Genomic DNA, 27,972 nt, shown 5'->3' on the forward strand with positions numbered 1-27,972 from the left:
TATCAGTGTATTACAAAGCTACAAAACAGATTTCAGTACTTCAGTAGGTTGGTATATTAACATTATATCAGTTAATGAAATTACGGTATTTAACTGTAAATTTAAGTTAATACCTAAAACATCGCTACCGTATTTTTTACGGTAAACTTCCGGCAACCACAGCTGCCGGTTTTTTACCGTAAATTTTATGGAATATTTTTTACAGTGTAGATATACTCTTAATTAGGCTTTCATATATATATATATATATACATAAACTGTTCCCTTCATGGTGGAATGATCAACTCAATCCCAGCAGCTGAGTCCTTAGCCATCTTCAAGAAACAGCTAAAAACACATCTCTTCCATCTATATTTGACCCTCTAACTCTAGCACTCTCTATTCTAATTCTATTTTATCTATTTGTTGACTTGACCCTCTAACACTTGCACTCTCTATTCGTTTTCCAACTGCTTGTTTTCTTTAAAAAAGGCCTCTAACACTAGCTTTCTCTGTTCTTTTTCTATTCTATCTACTGTTTTCTTTTTGTTATGTGTATGTATGTGTAAAGCGTCTGCTAAATGACTACATAAATAAATAAAAAGGGCCTCTAAATATAAAAAATAAAGTGGAATAAAGATTGCATTGTGGCCTTGATTAGCTTGTGATGAGACGTTGGTCAAATGTGTGTTGGTGTGGATGTTGATGTTATGTGAGACATTTTGTTTTTAAAAATATGAGTTCAATAGTGATTCACACGCAAAATCCAGGAAAACGTTAGTCATGGAGGATGCCATTAATAAAGTTTTCCTGAATATTGAGCATGAATCACTATTGAATCCTTGTTACAAACTAAAAAGATGTATGCACCAAAACAAGACAACAGCGGAGACGAGAGTGTGATGTTAACGTGCTTGTAGAATCTGCTGTATAAAAATATGACATGATAAAGCTAAAAAACAACAACAACAATTCTTCACTTGATTCTGGACATTACCATTCAAACGTTTGGGATTACTATGATTTTATTATTTTAAAAAAATATCTTTTTGTTCTTCAAGGATGCAATAATTTAATAAAAATGACAGTAAAGACATTTATAATGTAAAAAAAATTATATTTCAAATAAATGCTGTTCTTCTGAACTTTCCATTCATCTGTGAATCCTGTCGCTGTAAAAATTATTCCACAATATTAATGTTTTTTAATATTTTTAATTGATGCAGTCGGTGAACATGAACCTTACTAATACAAACCCTTAGAACAGTATGGTATATATCATATCAAAACAAGCACACTTATGAACATTTGTTAATACAATTATTTTTTAACATGAAATTAGTTTCTTACGCATTTGTTTTCTCATCTACAGAGTACCAAATATAGGCTACTTTTTAAACTTGTGTCCATACAATTTTGTTTAAACTAAAATGTTACTTATTAAAGAAACACGTGCATGTGTGTGTGTGTGGTCTTGGATTCTATTCATTTTATAAATACAGCCTAACAGTTTAAGAAGAATCACACCAGGCTAGATGAACTTTATTTCAGCTGTTGCACTCAATAGCAACTAACAACAGACACAGATCTAAAGCAAGCTACAGCACAACCAGCTGAAATCAAAGTAGGTTAAGTGTGCTGATGCCTGCAATCACTCACAAAACGTGCAAACTGATGAAAACATCATCAACTGTTACAAAATGAACAAATGTAGTTTAGGCATAGGTTTGTGCAACGCTGTAAAATAACTCCCTTTTTTAAAACCTGCTGAGATACAAAAAGCATGCACTGAAATTCTCGGGAAACTCATGAATATTCATGTATGCCCCGCCCACTGAAACCGAAAATCTCGGAAACCGGTGTTTCTAGGCGCGTGACCTAATTAATATGTAATAGCGAAGTCGCGCTGTGATTGGCCGGCTAACTGAGCGCTCGCTTCCCTACGTCTGCTTTCAACCAATCGGCTAAACGTACGTAGCGTCGCGCGATTAATATTCAAGAGGCAAACCTTCGGCGTCGCGTTTCATGGGCGGGGCTTCGCCTACCGGTGTGTGTTTCGGTCTGAGATCGGTGCGAGAACCGATGAAATACCGCTGTAACACACGAGACTCAACCACTGCATCGCACTGAGAAATACAGTAAGTATGATACGATTTGAAGGATATTCGGAGCGTTTCGTCTTCAGCCCTATAAAGGGTTAAATCCGGTTATTCAGCAAAAAGCTCCCGAGAGTTACTTCAGTCTAATGTGTGTGCTATTAAAATTACATTTTCCAAGAATAGTCCATATATTATCGGTAATAGCAAACCAAAGAAACGTTTAAACGCTCATAAGTTTCGTTTATAACTGTACAAGTCGTCTTGATGCGGGAAAAAACTCTATGAATATATTAATAATAATACACTGAGAAGGGACATACGTTAAGAAGGCTCAAATCTTCCAGAATGGCTATCTGTGATGAGATTACGCTGTGCGTTTGTGAGTGAAATGTGTAAATAAAGCTGCGTGCAGTGATGGGGAGTCGACTCTAAAAGATTCGATTCCTCGACTCTGAATCGACTCCCGCGGTGGAAGTGGACTAGTTTGGGGCAGTCACGCTAAACTTGTGTTGTTGTAGTGAAGGCATTGTGTCGGGGGGGATAAGTAATCGAGTGTGTAACAACGACTGCAATCTTGTGTTATTCCTGACGCTGTTTTGATGTGAAGTAAATGGGAGTCGAGGAGTCGATTCCTACGGTCGGAGTCGGGAATCGGAGTCGATTCCTAAAAACTTGGAATCGAACACCCGTAGCCGCGCGTGCGCAGATCACGACACTTCCGGCTGTTAAAGTTGAAGATGATGAAGATGATGAGTGACAAGCAGCACGTGTTCACTCTCACTTGCAGTAAAATGTTAATCGTTATTAACTTATATATTCATATTAATATGTTCATATTAATAAATGAACAAATGCATCAGGGGTCGCAGGACCCTGTAACACTTTATAATAACTTTCACTGAGAACATGATCTAACATTACTTCAGTATGAAATGATCATTAGTTAGAAAGTGTTTCTCCACATTTTGAATTAAATAATTAATATAGAATATAATATTAATGAAATATTAATATATGTAATATTACAGTAAATAAAGTAAATATACTTGTACTAATATATTAGTATATTTGTTTGGAAAATTAAATGATCTGCTTATAGTTTATTATTTTTATTATATTATATAATAGTCTATGTAATGTCAAATAAATGTATAATTTATATATATATATATATATATATAATTGTGTGTCTTTTTAAATTATTAATAAATATATATAATAAACATAACTGTGATTATTATATTGAATATTACCTTTATGTATAATATTAAATTATTAATGAAATATGAATATATTTAATATAATATTAAAATAATAATACATAAAATAAAAAATATATATTTGTTGGAAAATAATATGATCTGCTTGTAGTTTATAATTTTATTATATTATATAATAGTCTATATAATGTCAAATTAATTAATATTTATATATTGAATATTACCTTTATGTATATTATATTGTTAATAAATGTATATATAATACACATAATAATTTGAATGATCTATCATCTATCTATAATATATTTAATAACATCTAATTATTATTATATTTTATATAATGTTCAATTAATGTATAATTTATTAATTCTATTCATTTATAGTTACACACACATATATAATATTATTTATTATATGATATAATATTCTATATTATGTTAAATTAATTTAAAATGTATAAATTATTTTAATTATATATTTAATAATACATGTATGTATAATATAAAATTCTTAATATATTTTAAATTATATATCATTATAATTATATGAAATAAATTAATTAATTGCATTAAATAAGATATAAATGAGTTTGTTTGTATAATTTATTAATTCTATTCATTTATAGTTACACACACATATATATATAATATTATTTATTATATGATATAATATTCTATATTATGTTAAATTAATTTAAAATGTATAAATTATTTTAATTATATATTTAATAATACATGTATGTATAATATAAAATTCTTAATATATTTTAAATTATATATCATTATAATTATATGAAATAAATTAATTAATTGCATTAAATAAGATATAAATGAGTTTGTTCATGAGCTACTGATCTGGTTATGAGTATAACAAAATATTACCAGAATATTATAGTTTTACTGGAACTGTCAAATTTTTTACTTGCGTAGTAAAAATAGTTTTGTGTGTTTTAGTTCTTTTTTGTTCTTATTGATAACTTATGATTGGCATAAGCGTTTGAAAGAAACATTTAATATGAATTTGATCCGTTTTTCTTTTAAATGTACTAATTTAAATGGTTATTTCATAAATGATGAATGATTTTATTTAACTTTATGAATTACGAATGATTTGGACTCATATTTAGTGAGTTTGTGTTGGGCAACAATGTTGATGAACAATGTTAATTGTTGTATAATTGCTTATTTTGTTGGACTGGTTTGTTCACAGGTGATCTCTCACCTTTCACAGGTAAAGTCATGCTTGCCGTGTCAACGATTAGATGCATTACAAGCGTGCTGTGATTGGTTGAAGGTTTATGCGTGTCTTGTGTCTTTCAGATGTTTTTTGGTCAAATTAAAATGATCCATGATCCAATTTAATTATCTTTTTTTTTAAAACTGTTATTTAACGAAATAATAAATTAAGTATTTTTTATTTTATTTTAGTGTAGTCCAAAAGTTTGACACTAGCAATGAAAATACTTCTGTTTTGCATGTTTCTAATTTTTTTGAAATATATTATGATTGGCATAACCATTTGAGAGAAAGTTAACTAAACATGTAAATGCATTTTTATAAATTGTGTTTATATGTATTTTAAAAGTTTATTTTATGAAGTTTTTGGCTCATATATTCATGTTTCTATGGTCTTTCAGGCATGTTTCTATATTAAAAATGATCCAGTGTATTCTATTTTCTCCACATTTTTTATTAAATCATGAAAGAAAAAATATATACAGTAATTTGAATTTAATATTACATATGTATAATATTAAGATGGTAATAAATTATATATATATATATATATATATATATATATGTGTGTGTGTACAATAAATTACTAAATAAGTAAATAATAATTATACTATACAGTATAGTATCTGATCTGGTTATGAGTAATATAACATATAAAGTATTACTGTATGTGTAACTAAAGTGTTTCTATGTTAAGAATGATCAAAACTTCTAATGTGATTTAATACAAATTTTTCAGGACACTAAATAAATTATTTAATTAATTTAATTTAATTTAATGAATACTCATTATACTGTATATTTTACATACAGTGGAGTCCAAAGAGCTGACACTCCTAATGAAAATTGTTTGTTGTATTCCTTATTTGTAAGCTGCTTTAGATAAAAAACGTCTGCTAAAATGTAAATGTTAAAGGTCAGCTGGGTGTTCTGAAGCGTGTTTTATGAGGGTTTGTTGCTGAGATTCACATGCTCTGGGCCGCAGTGGCGTGTAATTTCTTAATGAAGCGTGTAGTAATGATTGTTAAACAGACACGTTTAGTGCTGAACTCTCTCAGGCACGTGCTATTATTATGGGATGGGAGGTTTGCTGTTGTTTAGTTTCGTGCACATGCTGCAGCGTTTATCATGGGGAAAAAATGCAAAAAGGTTTGGTTGAGCAATAGATTTGCATTATGTCATGGATGTGCATGCTTTCTACAATTGTTTGAGCATTTATCAGCCTTTACTTTTTCAATGTATCCTACAGTGACCTGTTGAAAAAACAGGGTAAACAGTTTGCTGATGTACGGTTTGGTATGATCAGCATTCCCGTTCCGTGAGGATCTGATTTGGGAATCCTGCGTCTGGAAATTTGATAGTCACACAGCCGTAGCTCAGACGAATATGAACTCGGCACGAATGAGGAAGTCAGTGTTTAATAGCAAGGGACTGTTATGTGTGTTTAAATCAAAACACTGCAGGTTAGGAAGGTAAAGCTGTTCAATATCACCTTATTTCCTGGTTGATTAATCACAGTACATCAAAACAGTTGTTTGGTGTTACAGCTTTTCTGACATGTTGTTTAAATTTGCATACATTTCTAGAAAATAAATATGAATATTGGATAAAGCCAGGTTCAAAATTCTGGTTTGGGTTTGTTGTCATATTAGAGTTAAAGGTTTTTACTGAGGGGATTTTGGATTTCTCTTTTTATCACTCCATAAATCATAAAATACTGTCAACAGAAAAAAAAATTTTTTACTTTTTTTTTTTTTTTAGCAATAATGTAATAAAATTTAATCTAAATGATATATGAACAATCCCCTCGCTAAAGACCTTCAGAATATAGAGAGGAATAAAACTGTAAAGTTTGGTGTTTGTAAGTGCTGCTGAAGTGGAGAAAAAACTTTTTAAAGATATGGATTGGAATTAAAATATACAGGCGGAAATAGATAAAGTGCAATAAAATATAAACACTTAAATGTCTATTTTCGACGTTTTCATTCCTCTAGGCTGAAAGAAGATATGTTATGGAAGCAAAATGGAGCAAAATTTCAAAAACCAACTAAAAAACTGTGCATGGAAAAACAAGGAATTTGCCTTAGATTTCAATTATAGTACATATCTTTAAAAGCTGTTTTCTCAAAATGAGTTTTTTCTCCACTTCAGCAGCACTTACAAACACCAAAACTTAGAGTTTTATTCCTGTATATATTCTGAAGGTTTTTACTGAGGGGTTTGTTGATATACCATTCACACTGATTTATACAACATCTTATTCCTAAAAATATGGTGAAAATGTGTTTGTTTTCGGTCTGCTGACAGTATTTTATGATTTATGGAGTGATAAAAAGAGAAATCCAAAATCCCCTCTATAAAAACCTTTCACTCTAATATGACAACAAACCCAAACCAGAATTTTAAATCTGGCTTTATCCAGTGTTCAGATTTATGTTCTTGAAATGTATGCAAATTAGTGCATATTTAAACATAACATTTTGTAAAATTAGTGATAGAGAACAATTCCCTTAATGTACTGTGATTAATCAGCTGGGTAAGTATGGTGATATTGGTTAGTTCACATTTTTACCCGTAACACTGTACAATAACAGTACATGAATAATCATGTACTAATACAGCTCATATTAAATGTAGGTATTAGTAGATGATTATTCATGCGCCGTTATTGTTTTTATCTTATTCACCTGTGGTGTCTTGCTTTAAATCTGAACCTGCATTTGCACTTATATCCCAACGTCCAAAAGATGTTTTATCATGGAAAGTAGAACTTTTATTCATTCATCATTTCAAGTTTCTTCTCTTCTCCATGTCAACAGAGAGCCGTGACTCCATTCGGGTTTCCGTTCATGGTGTCTCCATGTTCTCCTCCTTCACTAGCTCCATCTCCGACCTGCGTTTCCGCTTCCGATGGCGAGCCATCACGGTGGTAATCCTGCTGGCTTTGGCCGTCCTCGCGTACCTGCACCAAACATCATCGAGCTCCACCGACAGCAAAGGTAGCAGCCAGCGCTCGTGGCGTTCCAGCCGGGACGTATCAGGTGTGATGGCCGCGGCCGAATCGGTGGACTCGCGTTATAACGACACGTACCCGCTCAGTCCTCCGGAACACACGGCTAGGGCGGTCCGCTACCGGATCGGAGTCATAGCAGACCTGGACATGAACTCGCGCAGCCAGAAGGACAACACATGGTTCAGCTTCCTGAAACGAGGCCACCTGCTGGTGTCCGACAGCGGGGACAGCGTGTCCGTGGAGTGGGATCCGGAGACGGTGGTTCTGGAGAGTCATCTGTCAGAGAAGGGCCGCGGGATGGAGCTGTCTGAGCTGGTGGTGTTTAACGGGCACCTGTACAGCGTGGACGACCGTACCGGTGTGGTGTACCGGATAGAGGGCAACCGAGCCGTACCCTGGGTCATCCTGCCGGATGGAGACGGCAGCGTGTCTAAAGGTAAATATGGCTTGTGTGTTTTGTTTCTTTATATGGGAACAACTTAAAGGTGACATATCATGAAAATGGGACTTTTCCAGGTTGTAAGTGCTATAATCAGGTCCCCGGTGCATCTACCAACCAAGCAAACGTGAAAAAGATTAACCCAGTAACTTTGTTTTGGGAAGCCTTTTTCTGCAAGCGTCTGAGAAAACCAGCGCGTCTGATTTCACTCTCTTGGTGACGTGGCAAAGGGATCTCATTATAATATTACCGCCCCTTAATCTGTAAGTTTACACCCACGGCGCCGTTATTGTGATTTCACAAGCGACAACGGTGTAGCAGCTCTAATGTCATGATGAAAGTTTGAGCAAAACACACTAACTGTTCTGTGTTTGGCTGCAGAGACGAGCACAGAACACTGTTTAGAGTCCCAGCCTCAGACGAGACGAGAGCAGTGCATTTATTGATTTATTTACTGTATATTGCTGCTGCCACACAGATCTAAAATAAACATGTTATTTATTTCCCAGCTGTTTACCTTCACAGACATAACCCACTGTTTTTGTAACTCGTGTGTGTTTAACGTAAGCTTGTGTGTGAATGAGAGCTTAGTTTAGTGCTCACGTGCTGTGACAGCCGCTTTCTGTGCGTGTGCTTCAGATGTGTGCGCTCAGAAAACCCTTTATCAGAAGTTTAAACTCATATGCTTTAAAACGCATGATTTCAGCACGATAAACATGATAATCAGAACCAAAACAGATGTTTTAGCAGGTACAAGCTGTAATGGTGCAGCTCTATTCTGGAAAAGGGGGCGGGGACTCCGGGGAGCAGCAGCTCATTTGCATTTAAAGAGAAAGGCACGAAAAACAGCGTGTTTCTGCTTCCACTCAAAATAGGCATTTTCAACATGATATAATAAATGATCTGTGGAGTATTTTGAGCTGAAACTTCACACACACATTCTGGGGACACCAGAGACTTATATTACATATTGTAGAAAGGGGCATAATATGTCTCTTTTAAAGAGACTCCAGCAGTGTATATCTTATAGTAACTATTTATTACCTTATATATTATATACTATCTTTTGCACTACCGTTAACAAAAAAAAAAAGTTTTTGAAAGAAGTCTCTTCTGCTCACCAGGGCTGCATTTATTTGCTCAAAACTACAGTAAAAATTGTGAAATATTATAATTTAAAATAGCTGTTTTCTATGTGAATATAGTATGTTAAAATTTTTTAAGTTTTAGTTTGTGTAAACCATGATATGCTACTGTTCAAAAGTTTGGAGTATAAGATTTAAAAGAAGAATTTAAAAGAAATTAATACTTTTAATCATCATCAAGGACGCATTAAATTGATCAAAAGTGACAGTAGAGACATTTATAATGTTACAGTAGATTTCTATTTCAAATAAATGCTGTTCTTTTGAACTTTCTATTCATCTGTGAATCCTGAAAAATAAAATGTATCACAGTTTCCACAGAAATATTGTGCAGCACGACTGTTTTCAACATTGATAATAATCAGAAATGTTTCTAAAAATCAGCTTTGTATTTCAAAAGTATTTCACAATTTAACTGTATTTTTATAAAATAAATGCAGCCTTGCTGAGCAGAAGAGACTTCAGTCAAAAACATAAAAAAATCTTTTGACTGGCTACATATATCATCTTAGATTATTGTGTACTCGTGTCATTCTGTATCATTTAAAGTCACATGAAATCAGAATGGACTAATTATGAAAATCAAGTGCATATGTTTAATCCAACTTGTTTAAATAGGAAGTACATCAGAAATAAACCACACGTGTTGAACTATCTATGAGGAATTAATTATCTAGACGCAATTTTTTACATGCTCAAAAGTGCATGGTTTTAGTGTGTCCTGCAAGTGTGATCTTTCCCTTGACATTTGACCTTTGGCGGCAGGTTTTAAGGCGGAGTGGTTGGCGGTGAAGGACGAGCGTCTGTATGTCGGTGGTCTCGGGAAGGAGTGGACGACTATCACCGGCGAGTTCGTCAATAACAACCCCGAGTGGGTGAAGCTGGTTGGTTTCCATGGTGATGTGGAGCACGAGAACTGGGTACCGCGGTATAACGCGCTCAAGAAAGCAGCAGATATCAAACCGCCAGGTGAGTCACACACACACACCTGATCATGATCACATGACCTGCTGTGGGAGGAGAAACGTACTTTGATTCAATATGCTTAATTTCTGAAAACATTTAGTGAAAAACACTTGATCAATTCACGCATGTACACTTACTTCTGGAATTCTATTTGATATATAATCATATATAGTAGGGGTGTGTGATGTATATCGTCTGCGATAATATCGTAATTGTTTAAACGATGTGCGATTTGACATTACGTGAAAAGCATTTAGAGTGCGTTCTTTCACTGCATTATTCAGTCTATTAAAATACATTTAGAATGATCACAAATTCAAAACATGATGGCAGAAAATGTGTATATTTATACCACTTCAAATAGCCTAGTTAATCAATTTCACACAAAGAGTGCCGTTTTTTTTCTCCAAAAATGAAATTCCAAACACAACCACAGCACTGTTCTGCATCTCTGAGCAACATGACGGCGATTCGTTCCTGAATGAATCAACCGTTTAAATGATTCGGTTCAGTCGAAATGACTCACTTCTTAACAGTGACTTGCTGCCACCTGCTGGCGGTTTTAATATCACATTCAAAGTATCTTTTATTATTTAAATAATTTCAAATATCAGTATTCAAAAGATAATGGACACTTTTAAGAAAAAAATTCAGTTTAAACCCATAAAATGTAAAAATCAGTTTAAACTTATTGGAAAAGATTAATTTCTATCAGTATGAACTGACCACCGCACAGAACATGAAGAATATCAAAAACTTTAGGAGTCAGCTGTCTTCGGCAGTCTTTAAGATATCAGCACAATAACACACCCAGCAAAATATCGTCGTATTATCGTTAGCGATAAAATCCCAGAAAATATCGAGATATTATTTTTTGTCAATATCGCACACTCCTAATATATAGTATATGCTTAGATATTATCTAAAATATAACCATGTTTTCTTATATACTATCTTATATATAACCTTATATGTGAGCCTGCAGCACAGAAGCAGTGTTGAGTCGCTGGGGTATATTTGTAGCAATAGCCAACAATACATTGTATGAGTCACAATTATACATTTCTCTTTTATGCCAAAAATCATTAGGGTATTAAGATCATGTTCCATGAAGATATTTTGTAAATGTCCTACTGTAAATATATCAAAACTTAATGTTTGATTAGTAATATGCATTGCTAAGAACTTCATTTGAACAACTTTAAAGATGATTTTCTCAATATTTAGATTTTTTTGCACCCTCAGATTCCAGATTTTCAAATATTGTCCGATCCTAACAATTATCGTTAGCGATAAAATCCCAGAAAATATCGAGATATTATTTTTTGTCAATATCACACACTCCTAATATATAGTATATGCTTAGACATTATCTAAAATATAACCATGTTTTCTTATATACTATCTTATATATAACCTTATATGTGACCCTGCAGCACAGAAGCAGTGTTGAGTCGCTGGGGGATATTTGTAGCAATAGCCAACAATACATTGTATGAGTCCCAATTATACATTTCTCTTTTATGCCAAAAATCATTAGGGGATTAAGATCATGTTCCATGAAGATATTTTGTAAATGTCCTACTGTAAATATATCAAAACTTAATGTTTGATTAGTAATATGCATTGCTAAGAACTTCATTTGAACAACTTTAAAGATGATTTTCTCAATATTTAGATTTTTTTGCACCCTCAGATTCCAGATTTTCAAATATTGTCCGATCCTAACAAACCATACATTAATGGAGAGATTATTTATTCAGCTTCAGATGATGTATAAATCTCAATTTCGAAAAATTGACCCTTATGACTGGTTTGTGCTCCAGGGTCACATATATTATATACTATCTGATATTGTATGTGTTTCTCTTCTGTCTCAGGTTATCTCATCCACGAGTCGGCCGTGTGGAGCGAGCGTCTCCAGCGCTGGTTCTTCCTCCCTCGCCGCGCTAGCTCTGAACGCTACGAGGAAACAGCAGACGAGCGCCGCGGCACGAACCTCGTCCTGAGCTGCTCGCCGGACTTCAGTCAGATCTCAGCGTCGCGCGTCGGGCCGCTCAAACCCACCTTCGGCTTCTCCTCCTTCAAGTTCATCCCAGACACAGACGACCAGATCGTATTGGCGCTCAAATCGGAGGAGGACGCGGGACAAATCGCCACATACATCACGGCCTTCACGCTGGACGGACGAATCCTGCTGCCTGACACCAAGATCGGAGACGTCAAATATGAAGGACTGGAGTTCATATAGACAAGACGGCTCCGTGATCGACTCAAAGACTTCAGTGACGTAAAACACAACAAAAGTGCAGCCACCCGTTACCCATAATGCATTGAAACACTGGCCAGTATATTTTCAGACGGATGTCCCCAATGTGGGACCAGACAGAAAAACAGCAACGGGAAACAAATGCAATAATAGAGGAAACCTCTAACAAACAGAACGGGGTTTCTGCAGGTCTTAAAACATCCTAATTCACGTTTTCACAAACTAAGGCTTTAAAATAAAGCCATGGCATTAAATGCTGCATGCACTGCAACAAATGAACATGTTCCAGTACAGATAGCTAAAAGTAATGTTGAAAGTTCTATTTAGAGACATTTATATTACGGGAACATATGTGACCCTGGAGCACAAACCAGTCATAAGGGTAAATTTTTCAAAATTGGGATTTATGCATCATCTGAAGCTGAATAAATAAGCTTTCCATTGATGTATGGGTTGTTAGGATCGGACAATATCTGAAAATCTGGAATCTGAGGGTGCAAAAAAATCTAGATATTGAGAAAATCATCTTTAAAGTTGTTCAAATGAAGTTCTTAGCAATGCATATTACTAATCAAACATTAAGTTTTGATATATTTACAGTAGGAGATTTACTAAATATCTTCATGGAACATGATCTTTACTTAATATCCTAATGATTTTTGGCATAAAAGAGAAATGTATAATTGTGACACATACAATGTATTGTTGGCTATTGCTACAAATATCCCCCAGCGACTTAACACTGCTTTTGTGCTGCAGGGACACATATTGTGTAAATTTTTTTGGTCTTATAAAGTTTTAAATTTACCTTCATTAAACGTGCAGAAACCCTGTGTAATAAATAAATACGTACTTTGAGAAATGCACTAATGAGAAGAATTCCAGTAATTATTTGCCTTTATTAAAACCTACAACACCTCAAAACCCATTTTATTTATTTTTTTGCTGATTTTAGTGTTTTTTTTTTTTTTAAGTGTATAAACTACACTGGATATGTTTATATAATACGTCTTTGATTTGTGGGATTGATTAAAAAAATAATGAGACATGCATATTAAAATGAATGCAAATAAAGATTTATTATTGATTTGAGACATTTCGATTTTTTTTATAGGTGCATTCCTGCAAAATTAATTTATGTTTGTATTATAAAGCAGAGAGTTCCGGTGCTTGACTCTGATTGGCCGAGCCGCGTTCAAAGCTGTTGTAAATTACAAAGTATCACACCTTTGTTTACGTTTGTGTGTTGCTCGGCAACCACTTTGTAGCAACCACAACTGTTTCTGAGGAGCTACATTGTTTGGTGGAAGAATACTGTGTTTATTAATATCATTACACTTTATTTGCTCTGTTTTATTTTGTGAAACCTTACTACGTATATGCAATAACCGTTTTATAGAAGCAATAACCCCCGAGAAGCCGTGGTTTACAGTGAATTTATAACAGCTAACTCCGCTTCGCGTCGTACCTAACAACGCCTCTTAGCTGTTATAAGTTCACTGTAAATCACGGCTTCACGGGGGTTGTTTTATTTTATACCCCAACTAAATCATGGATTTAATCAAAGAATTAATTAAAAAAACACAAATTAATGGTTAGATTATTGTCTGTATGTGGACCGTCAGAGTTTAGTCCCCATGATGACCAGGTTGGTCGGAAGCCCGTCGACTTTAAGCACCTGAAACACATCCAGCGTCTTTAGGAAGTCGTACATTCGTCTGTCGTTGGATCTGAACTCGCTGAAAACCCCTTTAGACCCTGTGGAAACACACTTGGATGAACAGCTTGCAATCAGCTGCTGAGCGTGCGGTGAGACCGGTGACTAATGTAACGCTGCTGATGTCTCTGATTGGTGGAGAGTGTTGTTAAACTCACCGCTGTCTCTCAGCGCTGACAGCATCTGCTCGATCAGCCGCTCGGCTGTGCTGTGATCAGGAACTCTGGAGTGGATCTGAATGGCCACGACTGATGGGAAATCCTGCAGCATGGTCTCTGGATACTGGAGGAAACACAAAGATGTTGAAGTCCAAGACGTTTTGAAACTTGAGTAAGAGTTTGTTTCCGTACCTGAGCTTTAGTCATGGCTGTCTTGGCGTCGCTGAGGGCAAACGCGTAACCGCAGACTCCAGCCGCGTCGTCTAGGATCAGACTGCAGTTCTGCGACGGCGTGACGTGACCCTCCACCAGCCTGATGGAGAAACCGGTCTGATTAAGCGCTCGGCGACTAACCTAACCAAACTAACTGGTGTGAATTCTCACCGGTCGCCAACCAGCTCCACCTTCTGCTGCGTCTCGATCTGCATCTCCTTGAAGATCTTCAGCACCTCCGGCTGGACACAAACACAGAAGAGAGTCGCAAGAACACATACGGCAAAAAAATAAAAAATTTCTCTGGCCAAAATATATTTTAAATATAAGTTGTAAACAGTGAAGCTGAACAAAATATATTTTTGAAACTGAAAATATATTTACTTTCTACCTTCATATTCCCCAAAAAATTTCAACATTTATATCAGATGGAAGAAAATACATTTCCAATCGTACAGAAGACTTACTGTTTAATTTATATATATATATATATATATATATATATATATATATATATATATATATATATACATATATGTGTATATATACATAGAGAAAACAGCTGTTTTACATTATAATAATATTTCACAATTTTTACTGTATTTTAGATCAAATAAATGCAGCGTTGCTGAGCACAAGAGGCTTAAAAACAAAACAAAACTGGTGTTTGTCAATAGGAACCAAGTAGAAAGACATGCAGGTGAGTAAAGGATGATTTCTGGTGGACTGTCTCTTTAAGAGCGTGTCACCTGGTCTTTAGGAGTGCAGGGTCGTATGGTGTACACGCGTGTGGCCGGAGGACTGCGGAACAGGTCACGGATCCCGTGAGACGGCAGCATCCGCTAAACATCGACACAAACACCGTCAGGAGCTGAAGGCCCGGTCGCAGGTCAAAGGTCAGTGTCGTACAGAAGCGTACCTGGAATTCTCCGGACAGTCCTCCTCTGAAGCCCCACGGCTCGGGATCGTCGGTTAAAGCGAGAGCGGGATGAGGCGTCTGACCTCCTGCAACACAAACACACGAGGTGTTTATAATCTTATAAAGCGGAGCGTTCCGGTGCTTGATTCTGATTGGCTGAGCCGCGTTAAACTCACTCTACAAAGTAACACACACCTTTGTTTACGTTTGTGTGTTGCTCGGCAACCACTTTGTAGCAACCACAACTGTTTCTGAGGAGCTACATTGTTTGGTGGAAGAATACTGTGTTTATTAATATCATTACACTTTATTTGCTCTGCTTTATTTTGTGAAACCTTACTACGTGTATGCAATAACCATTTTATAAAAGCAGTAACCCCCGAGAAGCCGTGGTTTACAGTGAATAAACCCCCTTAGCTGTTATAAATTCACTGTAAACCACGGCTTCACGGGGGTTATCGCTTTATGATCACTCGGGCTCTCACCCAGAGTCTTGACGTAGGCTTTGGCCATGGTGACGCCGCTCTTGATGTCACAGATGTAGTTGTAGAGGTCGTACAGGATGATCCGGTTGGGAACGTTGGATAGTCTGTTGAACATCTGCACTACAGCGCCGCACATGTCGTCAAACTTCCCCGCTCTCCGCCGCCATTCCTCCTTACCCTGCGGCGATCGACACACAGTCACATTTACAGCAATGCATTTAGCAGACGGTTTTACCCAGAACTACTTACAGTGCATTCAATGTAAACATATGATTCATAACCGAGATTTGTCTTGCTGAAGCTTTCAGTATAACACTCAAAACATGACATTGTGTATTACCAGCACTGTTGACGAATTGTTCCTCAATTATAAGTGAAAATGTCTGCTAAATGCATAAATAAATAAATTCTACATTTATTCTTAAGTGTATAAAATCAAAATGTGAAAACAAGACAGATAATAAAACAAGTTTATATATATAAACAATACAATAAATCAGTGAATAACATTATTTTGTGTGAATATATTCCTAAAAAATCGTTTTAATAAGATAATAAATATTATATATATATATATTAGTGGAGACAAACGATTAATCGCATTTTGTTTACATAATATATGTGTGTGTGCTGTGTATATTTATTATGTATATATAAATACACACACATGCATGTATATATTTAAGAAAAATATGTTATGTTTGTATACGAAATATATTTATATATATGTAAATATATGTGATTTTTTTCCTAAGTATATAGGTATATGCATGTGTATTTATATATACTTACATAATAAATATACACAGTACACATATATATTATGTACACAAAAACTTTTATTTTGGATGCAATTAATCGTTTGTACTGTATATATATATATATATATATATATATAATAATTCTGTCTTTTTTGAATGATTTTTATTTTACTATTTTTTATTATATATATATATATAAACAAGACAATAAATCAGTGAATAACATTAGTTTGTGTGTATATTCCCAAAAAAATTGCATATATATATTTATTATAATTATTATCTGTCGTCTTTTTTTGAATGATTTTACTATTTTTTATTATATATATATATATATATATAAATAACTACACAAGATAACTTTTTAAAATATGTACGAAATAATCTATATATAGATAAAATAATATAGTTATGCAAAGGAATGTGAATAAGAAAGGGGCAGGATATGTTAAACTAAATCATAAGTGTGTATATATATATATATATTTTTTTTTTGCACGTTGGGGATATTTTTGTGGTATCGAACCCATCTTCTGCAAGGCTTCTGATGTTTCTAATGTTTGACTGCTAGGCTTAAAAAGCAGAATTAATTTCAGAACGACCAGTTTTAAGTGGCACACGCACAGGACGTTTTAAAGCAACTTTGTGTCGAGTGAAATGCATTAGTTCTGCAGGATGACAAATCAGTGTCAAGCTTGACGACGAAGGACCAATCAGAATGAAGCTGGGGGCGGGACTAGTGTTTGTGTGGAGGCTCTTCTGATGCTGACCCGCTCTGAGTCCTCTCTGCGCAGACAGTGCAGCTCCTGCAGCATGAGCACGGCCGTGGCTCCGTGTTCGTACGGCAGATAGAAGAGCTCAGACAGCAGCGTCAGGTCGTCCAGCGTCAGCGGCTCGGCTGTGTACAGCGGGTTGTCTTTGGGTCCTGGAGCGTAACCGTCCGTCTGCATCGGCTCCTCGTCTCGTTTAGAGCGGCCCCCGCCAGCGCCTGCGCACAGGGGCATATTACTGAGAAAGCTTCTAGGATAATTAGGATAAAGCACAAAAATCATTATTCTCCACAGGGTCGTATCTATCATCTAAAACCATAAAAGCATTTCATTACTTGAAATAAAATAAACAGTACCTTTAACTTACCATATTTCTCATTTACATTTCATTCAAAGTACTAAAATAACTCAAACTAAATAAAATAATAATAATAATAACACAAATAAAATAATAATAAAAACGCAATAAAATTACTAAAACGAACTGAAATTTTAATGAAAATGTAAAATAATTCAAAACACTAATTAAAACTATATCAATGATACTAAAATTCTGTTCAAATTACATTCATACAATTTTTTTTAAATTCAGGATTTCAGAAATTCATAAATACTTCAATAATTAGTTTGCATTATAGTAATGAGAATTTGTGAATGTGCTTCATTTGCATGAAAATAAATAGGCTTCGTCTCAGAAAAACATGCTTTTCTTATATATTCTGGGTGAAATATGAGCGTTGTATATGATCTTAAACATTAATTAATACAGTGTGTCCTGATTGCTTCTGTGTTTAATTAAAAGCTTGTCATTATAGTATCACTGAAATACTGTTATAGGTTTTTGTTCATATTTTTATTCATGTTTCATGTTTTCATTTTTAGTTTATTTATTTTAGTATTTCAGTATATGAAGATTGTTGTCTTGGCAACCACCTGAAACAAAACTGACTTCATATCAGTTCATGTTTATTTTATATCAAGTAATGAAATGTTCTTATGGCATCTTTATTAATTTATTCACCATCAGGTTGATCAGCTCTGCCAAACTCAACCAGCCAATCAGAGAGCGCCAGCCGCAAAGCCTCATGGGGGTTGTAGTCCGAGCCCTGATCGTCTCCATCTGTGGAGCGACGACATCATGTCACAGACATTATTAATAAACGATGCAAACGCTGCCGTTACGTTTGAACAGAAGCGATCTTTACCCATAGAGACGTCTTTCTGTCTGTAGCTGCACCACGAGGCCAGCGTGTGAATGGCCACGAAATTAAGCTCAAATTCACAGTTGGGGTTGGTGAGGACGCCTCTGAGTTTGGGGATGAGCTCGGTGGGCCGGTTCTTGAAGGGCCCCAGGAACAGTCTCTGCGGGTCGTAGTCGTTAGCGTGGATGTTGTCCCAGATGACCGGCGGCCGCCGCAGAACGGCTGACACCTCCTCTATAGACGCCACACTGATGTCCTGGGACACCACCTTCGGCCCTGACGGGACAGAAGCACAGTATGCATGTCAAAAAAGTGCCTTTATACCACTTTCACTGAGATGCATGCATGCATTCATGCATTTAGTTCAGTGCAGTAGTGATGGGTTCGATTCGCAGGGAATGCATGAGTCTGAATGCAATGCAAGTCACTTCGGATAAAAGCGTCTGCCAAATGCATGAATCTATAAATGCATAAATGTCACAGAAGAACTCGTGATGTTACCCGTCCAGAGAATGTCGATCCCAGCGTTGAGTTTCTCACCGACCGTGTTCAGATACGCAGACAGCGGCACGCTAGGAGTGCAGAACGCAGCGCAGTAATCTGCAGAAACCAGAGAATGCACGGAAATAATGAAGTGAGAGTTTATCACTGTTTTCCTTCATTATTTTGCTGTGCACTGAAGAAACGGTCAAAACTGAGAATGATGGTCAAGCTGGAGGAAAATATGGGAAATGATATTTTGCATATTATCAGATTAATTTTAGATAAAAAATTACAAATACTAGATGAAAAATAACTAAATATTTGCAATATAGTAATCCGAATTTGTGAGTAAATCAGCTTAATTTACAAATTAAATTAAATCCTTGAAGGTCCTAAAAATAGGCTTAGAAACAAAAGATGTTAACATAACATAATAATAATGAAATTAGATTTTATTAAGTGTTTGGCAGCGTTTTGGTTCTTTATTTTGTAGTGCGCTGAAGTAATGATTAAAATATGTGGCCCTGGAGCACAAAAGCAGTCATAAGTTTATGATGCTTTTTTTTTTTTGCATCATTGCTCTTTTGTTGATTTTGATTACTTCCATTGTATGGGTCACAATTATACATTTCTCTTTTATGCCAAAAATCATTAGGATATTAAGTAAAGATCATGCTCCATGAAGATATTTTGTAAATCTCCTACCGTAAATATATCAAAACTTAATGTTTGATTAGTAATATGCATTGCTAAGAACTTCATTTGAACAACTTTAAAGATGATTTTCTCAATATTTAGATTTTTTTGCACCCTCAGATTCCAGATTTTCAAATATTGTCCTATCCTAACAAACCATACATCAATGGAAAGCTTATTTATTCAGCTTCAGATGATGCATACATCTCAATTTCACAAAATTGACACTTATGACTGGTTTTGTGCTCCAGGGCCACATACACACAATTCAGGTTATTTTGTGGTTGTTTTAGCATCACTGATGTACTGTTTTGAATGCGACGCCTGTGTTCACCGGTGGGGCAGAAGAGGAAGGTGTGTGGCTCCTCCAGATGCAGAAACAGCTCGTTAGTGACGGACACCTGAGCTTCAGCAAACGAGCTGAACGCCTCTTTATCAGCCGGACACATTTCTGTCTCGATGTCGTCAAACAGCAGCGCGAACGACCGGCAGCCGAACCCACACACCTGCACAGAATTCAGAAAGAAATCACTCATAATAAAAGATTCAATAAAATAGCTGATGACTGCTTTCCAGCGGTCTGCACCTGGCTGAGCTTCCTCTTGAGCGCCGTCAGCTCTTTAGGGTTTGAGAAGGTGATGTCCAGGCCTGGAGAGATGGCATAGATGAACTCCACGCTACGCTCCCTCGCGGCGGAGATCAGCGTCATCAGCTGCTCTGGAAGACACAACCAAGCGCCTTATCTTCAGAAAATACAGTCCTGCTCTGCTTAAGGTGATCAAGATGTTTGTGGAGTAGGGTTTATGTTGTTGTTTATTGCTGGTCCAAGCTTTTATTCACATACGAGCACTTACACACTTACAACGGGCGCATCAAATATGGCAAACCCAGAAGCTCAGAATTAAATAGTGATTATTATATAATAAATGTATTATTATTATTAATTTATTATTTAACCATTATTATTTAAAACCTTTTAATAATAAAATAAATATTAATATATATAAATAAATGTATTATTATTATTATAATTAATTATTACTATTATTAATAATAATTTATTATTTAACCATTATTATTTAAAACCTTTTAATAATAAAATAAATATAAATATATATAAATAAATGTATTATTATTATTATAATTAATTATTACTATTATTAATAATAATTTATTATTTCACTATTATTATTTAAAAGCTTTTAAATCTTTGTAATCAGGCACAGAGAGCAAGCATAAGCGTCTAACATAATTCAGTATTTTTGGCTAAGCAGAAACATGAATATTTCTATTCTGGTTAATCAACAGTACTTTGGTTAACCGTGTTCTCATGTCTTACATGTAATTGTTTAAAAATCTACTTTGCACTCTATTAAGCAGACATGCACAAAGTTTTTGGGCTGTGGGCAAAAAGTTAAATTTGCATTATATCTAATTATATTATTTTAATTAAATCATTAAACACAATTTTTTATTTTTTGTGCATTTCAATGCAAAAATGTTACAACAAAAATATAAATTATTTTTGAAGATTTGCTTCAATAGCACGTTTTCCCCCTCTTTTCCCTGCATGTTAGGCCAAATCAAAGTCCAGCGGGCTCTGGTCTAAAGCACTGTGAGAGTATCGTATTCAGTATTCAGTATGCAGTGCTGTGCATCAAATATCAAATCGTGAGTGTATTGTTACACCTCTAATACAAATACGTTTAAACTGAATGCAGTGTAGGGCGTTCTGGATAAAAGTGCTGCTCGTCGCGGTCACCTGCTTCCTCCAGTGAATACAGATCCCTCCAGTACATCCGGTGCTTGTAATCATCTTTCGGTGCGTATAGATACGCGTTCAAGCCCCATCTCTGCTCCCTGTGAAGATAAGACCACGCATGCACGCACGCACAGAGAAGAAGTGAGATAAATGAGCTGATAAGAGCTGATGGCATGTGATAAGAGCGGTTCATTGACCTGGTGAAGAGCTCTTTCCTCTGGCTCATAGTCCACGGCCTGCCGTAAAACCCTGCAGCACACAAAGCTCACGTCACACAGCCGTGCATCCAGAACACATGCAGCTCTGTCTCAACACTTACAGTAATGCATAATATGGAAAACTCTATGAATTGTGTATCTTGTTTATTATATAATATGTCCTGCATTTATTGTACATTCTGGGTACATGATAATAGCATTAAAAATTGTGACCGCAATTTATAATATGATTAAAAAATTGTATGTGCTGCGCATGTTTTTAGGGATTCACAATTTGGCACATTTTTTTTGCCATATTATGAATATGGCTTTAAAATAATAATAATGATATTTATTATTATTACTCATACTGCTACCAAATAAAAACTAAAATGGCTAAAAAATGACTATCATGATATTTTTACTGCAAAATAAAATTATTATAATTATTACTACAACTAAAAATAAAAATATATTACTATAGTAATATTTCACTGCAAAATAAACATTATTAATGACTAAATAAAACAAAATGACTACTTTGTAATCGCATTAACCTTACCATTAATCATTTATGTTATCATAACGTATATTTATGTTATGTTACACTTTTATTATTATTATTATTTCACATGTTTTTAGTGACTCACCCTCGACTACTCCACTGAGGAACATCTCGCATTTCTTGGACATGATTCCTGCTGTTGCTGGATGGGTCTGAAGCGCTCGACGAGGTCTGGGTCTGATGACACGCAATCAGCTGTTTTGGATTTATGTTTATGTTTATAATCTCTCTACTTCCTGATTGTACGCGAGGTCACGCCGTCAAATAAGCCCCGCCCACCCGCGCGTAGCTCCGCCCTCCGCGACTCTACAGCTGTTTCAGGTAACGCTACAACACACAAAGTAACGATTCAATGATTAATAAACGGCACGAGAGACTACACTACATTAGAACTTATATTATAATTGCATGAATTAATGTCAAATGTGCCTTTGAAACTTATACAATGAAAAACTGACAATAAAATTTATTCTTCGCCTTTCCGTCAAAAACACTTCTAGAATTATTGCCCCTTTTATAATATGCACACCTGAATAGATCCCAGCATGAAAAATAATTAAAATTAATAATTTAAAAAAAGGTTACAGTGTGACTTCTACGTGCAACGTCATAATAATCTTAAGAAATAGTGTTATATTTCAATTATTTGTATTTTTGCAATGTCTTCTAGTTTTATTTTGTTGATCGATGTTCTTTATTTGTCGCATTTTTTTTTTGTTGTTATTATAGTTTTAATATTTTTGGGCTGCCATGTGCTCTACTAAACCTGTGCAATTACCTAACCGGCATAATTACATTTCTCAATCTAGTGTTATGTAATATAATAATTCATATGTAATATAAATCATATACATGATAAATTATTATAATAATTATATATCATCAAAAACTAAAATGAATAGCAGATGACTGAAATTATGTAATATAAATCATATACATATATATAATTAATTATAATAAAATTATAATCATCAAAAACTTCATATAACTGAAATAAAGGAATCTCTGCGCAGTAGCACACTTGCAAGCATTACATTTACAGTGTTCTGAGTTTAATGTAAAGAACAGAAAGTCATTCGTTAATACATAAACACTTTTATTCAGGTACAGTATCGTCGTCACTCCAGCTGAAGAACAGGGTTTTTATTCTTTTGGTATCACTTCAAAAAACTCAGGCTATATATATACACACACTGTAGAAGACAACCACTAACCACTCAACTGAGCTGACTTTCCTTTCATAATGACAATTTCATCTTTAATGCCGCTCCATTCTTACGTACAACATGTTTTAAGCACAAGCACTTCAACAGAAGTTTTCACCATCTGTACGGCTGCCATCCTCATTTATATGAGTTATTACTTAATAGAGCTTAACTTGTATTGAACCCAGAATATTGCTGTGAACCGGCGTAGACTGAACTGAACTCTTCTTCTGCGCTGCTAACTCGTCAGTCCTCTCCGAGCCTGTTTGAGCAGCGCGTCGAAGTCGAACGCCTCGCATCGGCTCCTGGACGCTGGAGCGGCATCCCGGCTGGAATCTAGATCACAGAAATGAGGCTAAATCCAAAACATCCTGGTTTTTATGCTGCATTAATGCATCAGAGTCACACAACATAACCGTTCTGATTGGGGGGAAACAATCCAATTGAGATTTTTCTGATAAAAATTGTGATTATATATCAATATAGCTATAAAATTATATCAATTATTATCATTACTACTACTACTAAATTAAAACGAATTACTAAAAGACAAATAAAAATATTAGTATTGTGATATATCACAATATAATAAGAAAAATAATTTAATTATTTTATTTTACAGTACAACTGTAAAATTACAATATTACTATTTATGGCTCTCTTAAGATCTTCATTTTCAAACGTTAAACCATCAGTGGTAATTAATACTATTATAAAAAATAAAAATAAAAAAAATAAAAAAAATAAATATTTCACTGTAAAATAAAAATTGTTTAAGAAAAATCATATAATAATGATAAACTTTTTACATTACATCTGTAAAAATTACAATACAATTTTATTAAATTAAAAAAAAATACAATAAAAATTGTATATTTATGTCTTCATTTTAAAACGTTGGACCACTGATTATTATTATTATTACTAAATAAAATAAAAAAATGACTAAAAAACAATTTCTTTTTATATTGTAATATCAAATAATAATAATAATAATAAAAAAACTTTTGAGAAAATTGTTATAATAATTTTATTTTACATTACAGCGGGCAAACGTTAAACCATCAGTGGTAATTATTATTATTAAAAAATAAATATTAATATTGTAATATTTCACTGTGAAATAAAAATTAAGAAAACCTTATCTTACATTACATCTGTAAAAATTACAATAAAATTGTATTAAATAAAAAAAATTAAAATACAAATTTTATATTTATGTCTGTCTTCATTTCTTCATTTTAAAACGTTAAACCACTGATTATTATTATTACTACAAAAAAAAAAATTTTTTTATATTGTAATATAAAATAATAATAAACAATAAAAAATTAGTATTTGAGAAAAATAGTGTTATAATAATTGTATTTTATATTAGAGCTGTGAAATGACTACTGATATTTATGGCTAATTATGTCCTAATTTCTTCATTTTCACTCTGAAACACGCAGCGCATATATTTATTTAATTAAACCGCACGCTAAGTCGATGCGTGATTTACTCCGTTACTCTTAACAGACGATGCAAAACTCGTTTTCTCCTCATATCAGCTAAAAATCCAGCACAACAAAGTAATATGAAATGAGAAATCGTTCAGGAGGCCGACCTAAATCTGCATAGTTGGATTTACAAAACTGTCGTCTGCCGCCAAAGCAGATGTCGAAGGGAAGCTCGTCTGGCCGCCTCAGTTTACCGCCGCTCTCAATAGCAGCGTAAGCGTCGTCTGTGCTGTGATACGTGACGAAGCCGTAGTTATCTCTAAAGAAGAGAACAGAACGACAGAAACACGCTGAGATCACAGAAGCCCACAAACACTTGTGTTCTGACAGTCATGCACCAAAATTAATGACATTATTTAGTATCAGTACAACTACTGAATGAAAACATCAAAAAGAAAAATTACTATTGTAATATTTGACTGTAAAATAAAAAATCGAGTATTTAAGAAAAAAAGATTTTTACACTACAACAGTAAAATTACATTATTAATATTTATGGATGTTTGTTTTACGAAATAAAGAATCGAATATGATTAATACTACTACATAAAAACAGAAATTACTAAATGAAAACAAAATATTAATACTGTATTTCATTTATGTATCCTCTTTATTATTAATGTAAATACATTTTGAAATATTTTTTAGTCTCTATTTTTATTTCTTGTTTTATGATTATTTAATTCCTTTTTATGTAAAGCACTTTCAATAACCTTTGTGTGTGCTATATAAATAAACTTGCCTTGCTGTAATATTTCACTATAAAATAAAAAATCGAGTATTTAAGAAAAATATATATTTTACACTACAACAGTAAAATTACATTATTAATATTTAAGTCTGTCTTGATTTTAAAACATTAAACCATTATTACTACTACTAAATGAAAACATAAAAATAAAAAATTGAGTATTTTAGAAAAAACTATTTTACACTATAACAGTAAAATTACATTATTAATATTTACGGATGTCTTAATTTCTTCATTTTAAAACATTAAACCATCATTATTACTACTACAACGAAATGAAAACCTAAAAATTACTCAATAAAAACTACTACTAAATTGCTAAATAAAAATAATAAATATTAACCTTGTAATATTTTACTGTAAAATAAAAACATTTATTATTACTACTACCACTAAATGAAAACATAAAAATTACTCAAAAACTACTACTAAATTACTAAATATGAATCTTGTAATATTTGACTGTAAAATAATTTTTTTTTACCATTTAAGAAAAAAAGATATTTCACACTACAACAGTAAAATTACATTATTAATATTTACAGATGTCTTAATTTCTTCATTTTAAAACATTATACCATCATTATTACTACAACTACTAAATGAAAACATAAAAATTACTCAAACTACAACTAAATTACTAAATAAAAATAATTAAATATTAATTGTAATATTTCGTAACATCGCTAATATATCGTATTAATCGTAATTGTAATATTTTACTGTAAAATAAAAAATCGAGTATTTAAGAAAAAAAAAGATATTTCACACTACAACAGTAAAATTACATTATTAATATTTACAGATGTCTTAATTTCTTCATTTTAAAACATTAAACCATCATTATTATTACTACAACTAAATGAAAACATAAAAATGACTCAAACTACAACTAAATGACTAAATATTAATCTTTTAATATTTCACTGTAAAATAAAAAAACGTAGTATTTAAGAAAAAAAACTATTTTACACTACAACAGTAAAATTACATTATTAATATTTATTTTAAAACATTAAACCATCATTATTACTACTGTTACTAAATGAAAACATAAAAATTACTCAATAAATACTACTAAATTATTAAATAAAAATAATAAATATTAATCTTGTAATATTTTACTGTAAAATAAAAAATCGAGTATTTGAGAAATATATAATAATAATAATAATAGTATGTTATTTTATTGATTTGCTTTGCTGGTTTGTCTGTGTAAATCTCACCCGTGACTCCTGAGATGGACCGTGCAATCCTCCACCTTCCCGAACAGCGAGAATCGATCTTTGAGATCCGACGGTGACATGCTTCCCCGGATTCCTCCCACATACACCACCCTCCGCTCCTCCTGAGGATCAAACCCATCATCAGACACAGACACAAACACACACGGTGCAATCTAACGCTTGGCCACCTACGATGGCTTTCTGCTGGCGGAGTTTACGAGCCTCTTCGTGTCGGCGGTTTAGCTCCTTCTCTCTGCGACTGAGAACAGCGACTGGTTTAGACTCACAATCAACACCAGAAGAATCGCACTGTCCTGCTGCGTTCACACTAACCTCGTCCATCTCCAGTCCGGCTCAGGAGAGCACGAGCCCGAACCCGAACCCGAACGAGAGCGGCGTAACGATCTGGTGCAGCGGCGTCCACGCTTGCGAGGAGGAGAACGAGAAGACGACCGAGAACTGGAGCGCGAGGAGGAACTGCTTCCAGAAGGCCTGGACCTGCACCTAAAATCACAGACGATTTAATAGTGTCCGAATTAAACTCCCAAAGAGTTTGAACTGATTATTCATTAATATCATGTCAATTAACCAAATCATTACTCAGATGTTCACAGAACTTTTTAAAAATTTAATAATACTAATAATAACAAGTATAATTATTACTAAAAGTATTTATTTTTCTTAATCTTATACACACACACACGTTTATTGTTGCATGGACTCTTATAAATTAGTTAACTTTGACTCAATTATTAATTACTAAAATTAACAACTTTTTTTAACATTTAATAATAATAATTATTCTTTTTTTAATTTTAGAAAAATAATATAATTTTATTTCACACTGCAACTGACAAATCACAATATTAATATTTATGACGGTCTTAATTTCTTCATTTTAAAACGCTAAACCATAGATTATTATAACTACTACTATTATTATGTTCACAGGACTTTTTAAATTAATAATAATAATTATAATAATAAAAAAGGTGTAA

General features: G+C 33.8%; 3 protein-coding genes across 6 annotated transcripts in view; 1 reads left to right on the top strand and 2 right to left on the bottom strand.

The window, feature by feature from the left end:
- Nucleotides 1-4,503: 4,503 nt before the first annotated feature.
- Nucleotides 4,504-12,773, top strand: LOC107567625 (soluble calcium-activated nucleotidase 1-like; the record flags this gene model as incomplete). The annotated part of the gene is made up of 4 exons (XM_016253329.1): nt 4,504-4,528; nt 7,353-7,982; nt 9,896-10,099; nt 11,977-12,773. Coding segments are annotated over 4 exons (1,230 nt in total), but the record flags the coding sequence as incomplete, so codon positions are not given.
- A 907-nt stretch (nt 12,774-13,680) lies between these two features.
- Nucleotides 13,681-22,534, bottom strand: ogal (O-GlcNAcase like). Of its 2 annotated transcripts, XM_016253344.1 has the most exons (16): nt 22,379-22,534; nt 21,729-21,780; nt 21,532-21,629; nt 20,356-20,486; nt 20,104-20,275; nt 19,092-19,190; nt 18,594-18,866; nt 18,410-18,508; nt 17,389-17,606; nt 15,858-16,035; nt 15,373-15,458; nt 15,203-15,295; nt 14,625-14,695; nt 14,433-14,553; nt 14,241-14,364; nt 13,681-14,123 (listed from the first exon to the last, which is right to left on the bottom strand). In XM_016253344.1, the coding sequence occupies exons 1-16, from the start codon at nt 22,419-22,421 to the stop codon at nt 13,987-13,989; spliced, it is 1,995 nt and encodes a 664-aa protein (XP_016108830.1). In that variant the 5' UTR covers nt 22,422-22,534; the 3' UTR covers nt 13,681-13,986. The 2 variants fall into 2 exon arrangements, with proteins under 2 accessions (XP_016108830.1, XP_016108831.1); XM_016253345.1 differs by lacking the exon at nt 22,379-22,534 and having other exon boundaries at nt 20,356-20,481.
- An 838-nt stretch (nt 22,535-23,372) lies between these two features.
- The window catches only part of LOC107567634 (peroxisome proliferator-activated receptor gamma coactivator-related protein 1-like), a 15,037-nt gene continuing 10,437 nt past the window's right edge, over nt 23,373-27,972 (bottom strand). For all 3 annotated transcript variants that reach the window (XM_016253343.1, XM_016253342.1, XM_016253341.1), the window contains 5 exons: nt 27,308-27,478; nt 27,167-27,233; nt 26,975-27,096; nt 25,105-25,256; nt 23,373-23,834 (listed from right to left, as the gene is read on the bottom strand). In XM_016253343.1, coding sequence (XP_016108829.1) covers nt 23,737-23,834; nt 25,105-25,256; nt 26,975-27,096; nt 27,167-27,233; nt 27,308-27,478 — 610 coding nt within the window. In that variant the 3' untranslated portion in view covers nt 23,373-23,736. The remainder of the gene's footprint in view (nt 23,835-25,104; nt 25,257-26,974; nt 27,097-27,166; nt 27,234-27,307; nt 27,479-27,972) is intronic.

This window comes from Sinocyclocheilus grahami, unplaced genomic scaffold (genome assembly GCF_001515645.1).
Source record: "Sinocyclocheilus grahami isolate Dianchi unplaced genomic scaffold, SAMN03320097.WGS_v1.1 scaffold1175.1, whole genome shotgun sequence".
Classification (NCBI taxonomy): Eukaryota; Metazoa; Chordata; class Actinopteri; order Cypriniformes; family Cyprinidae; genus Sinocyclocheilus; species Sinocyclocheilus grahami.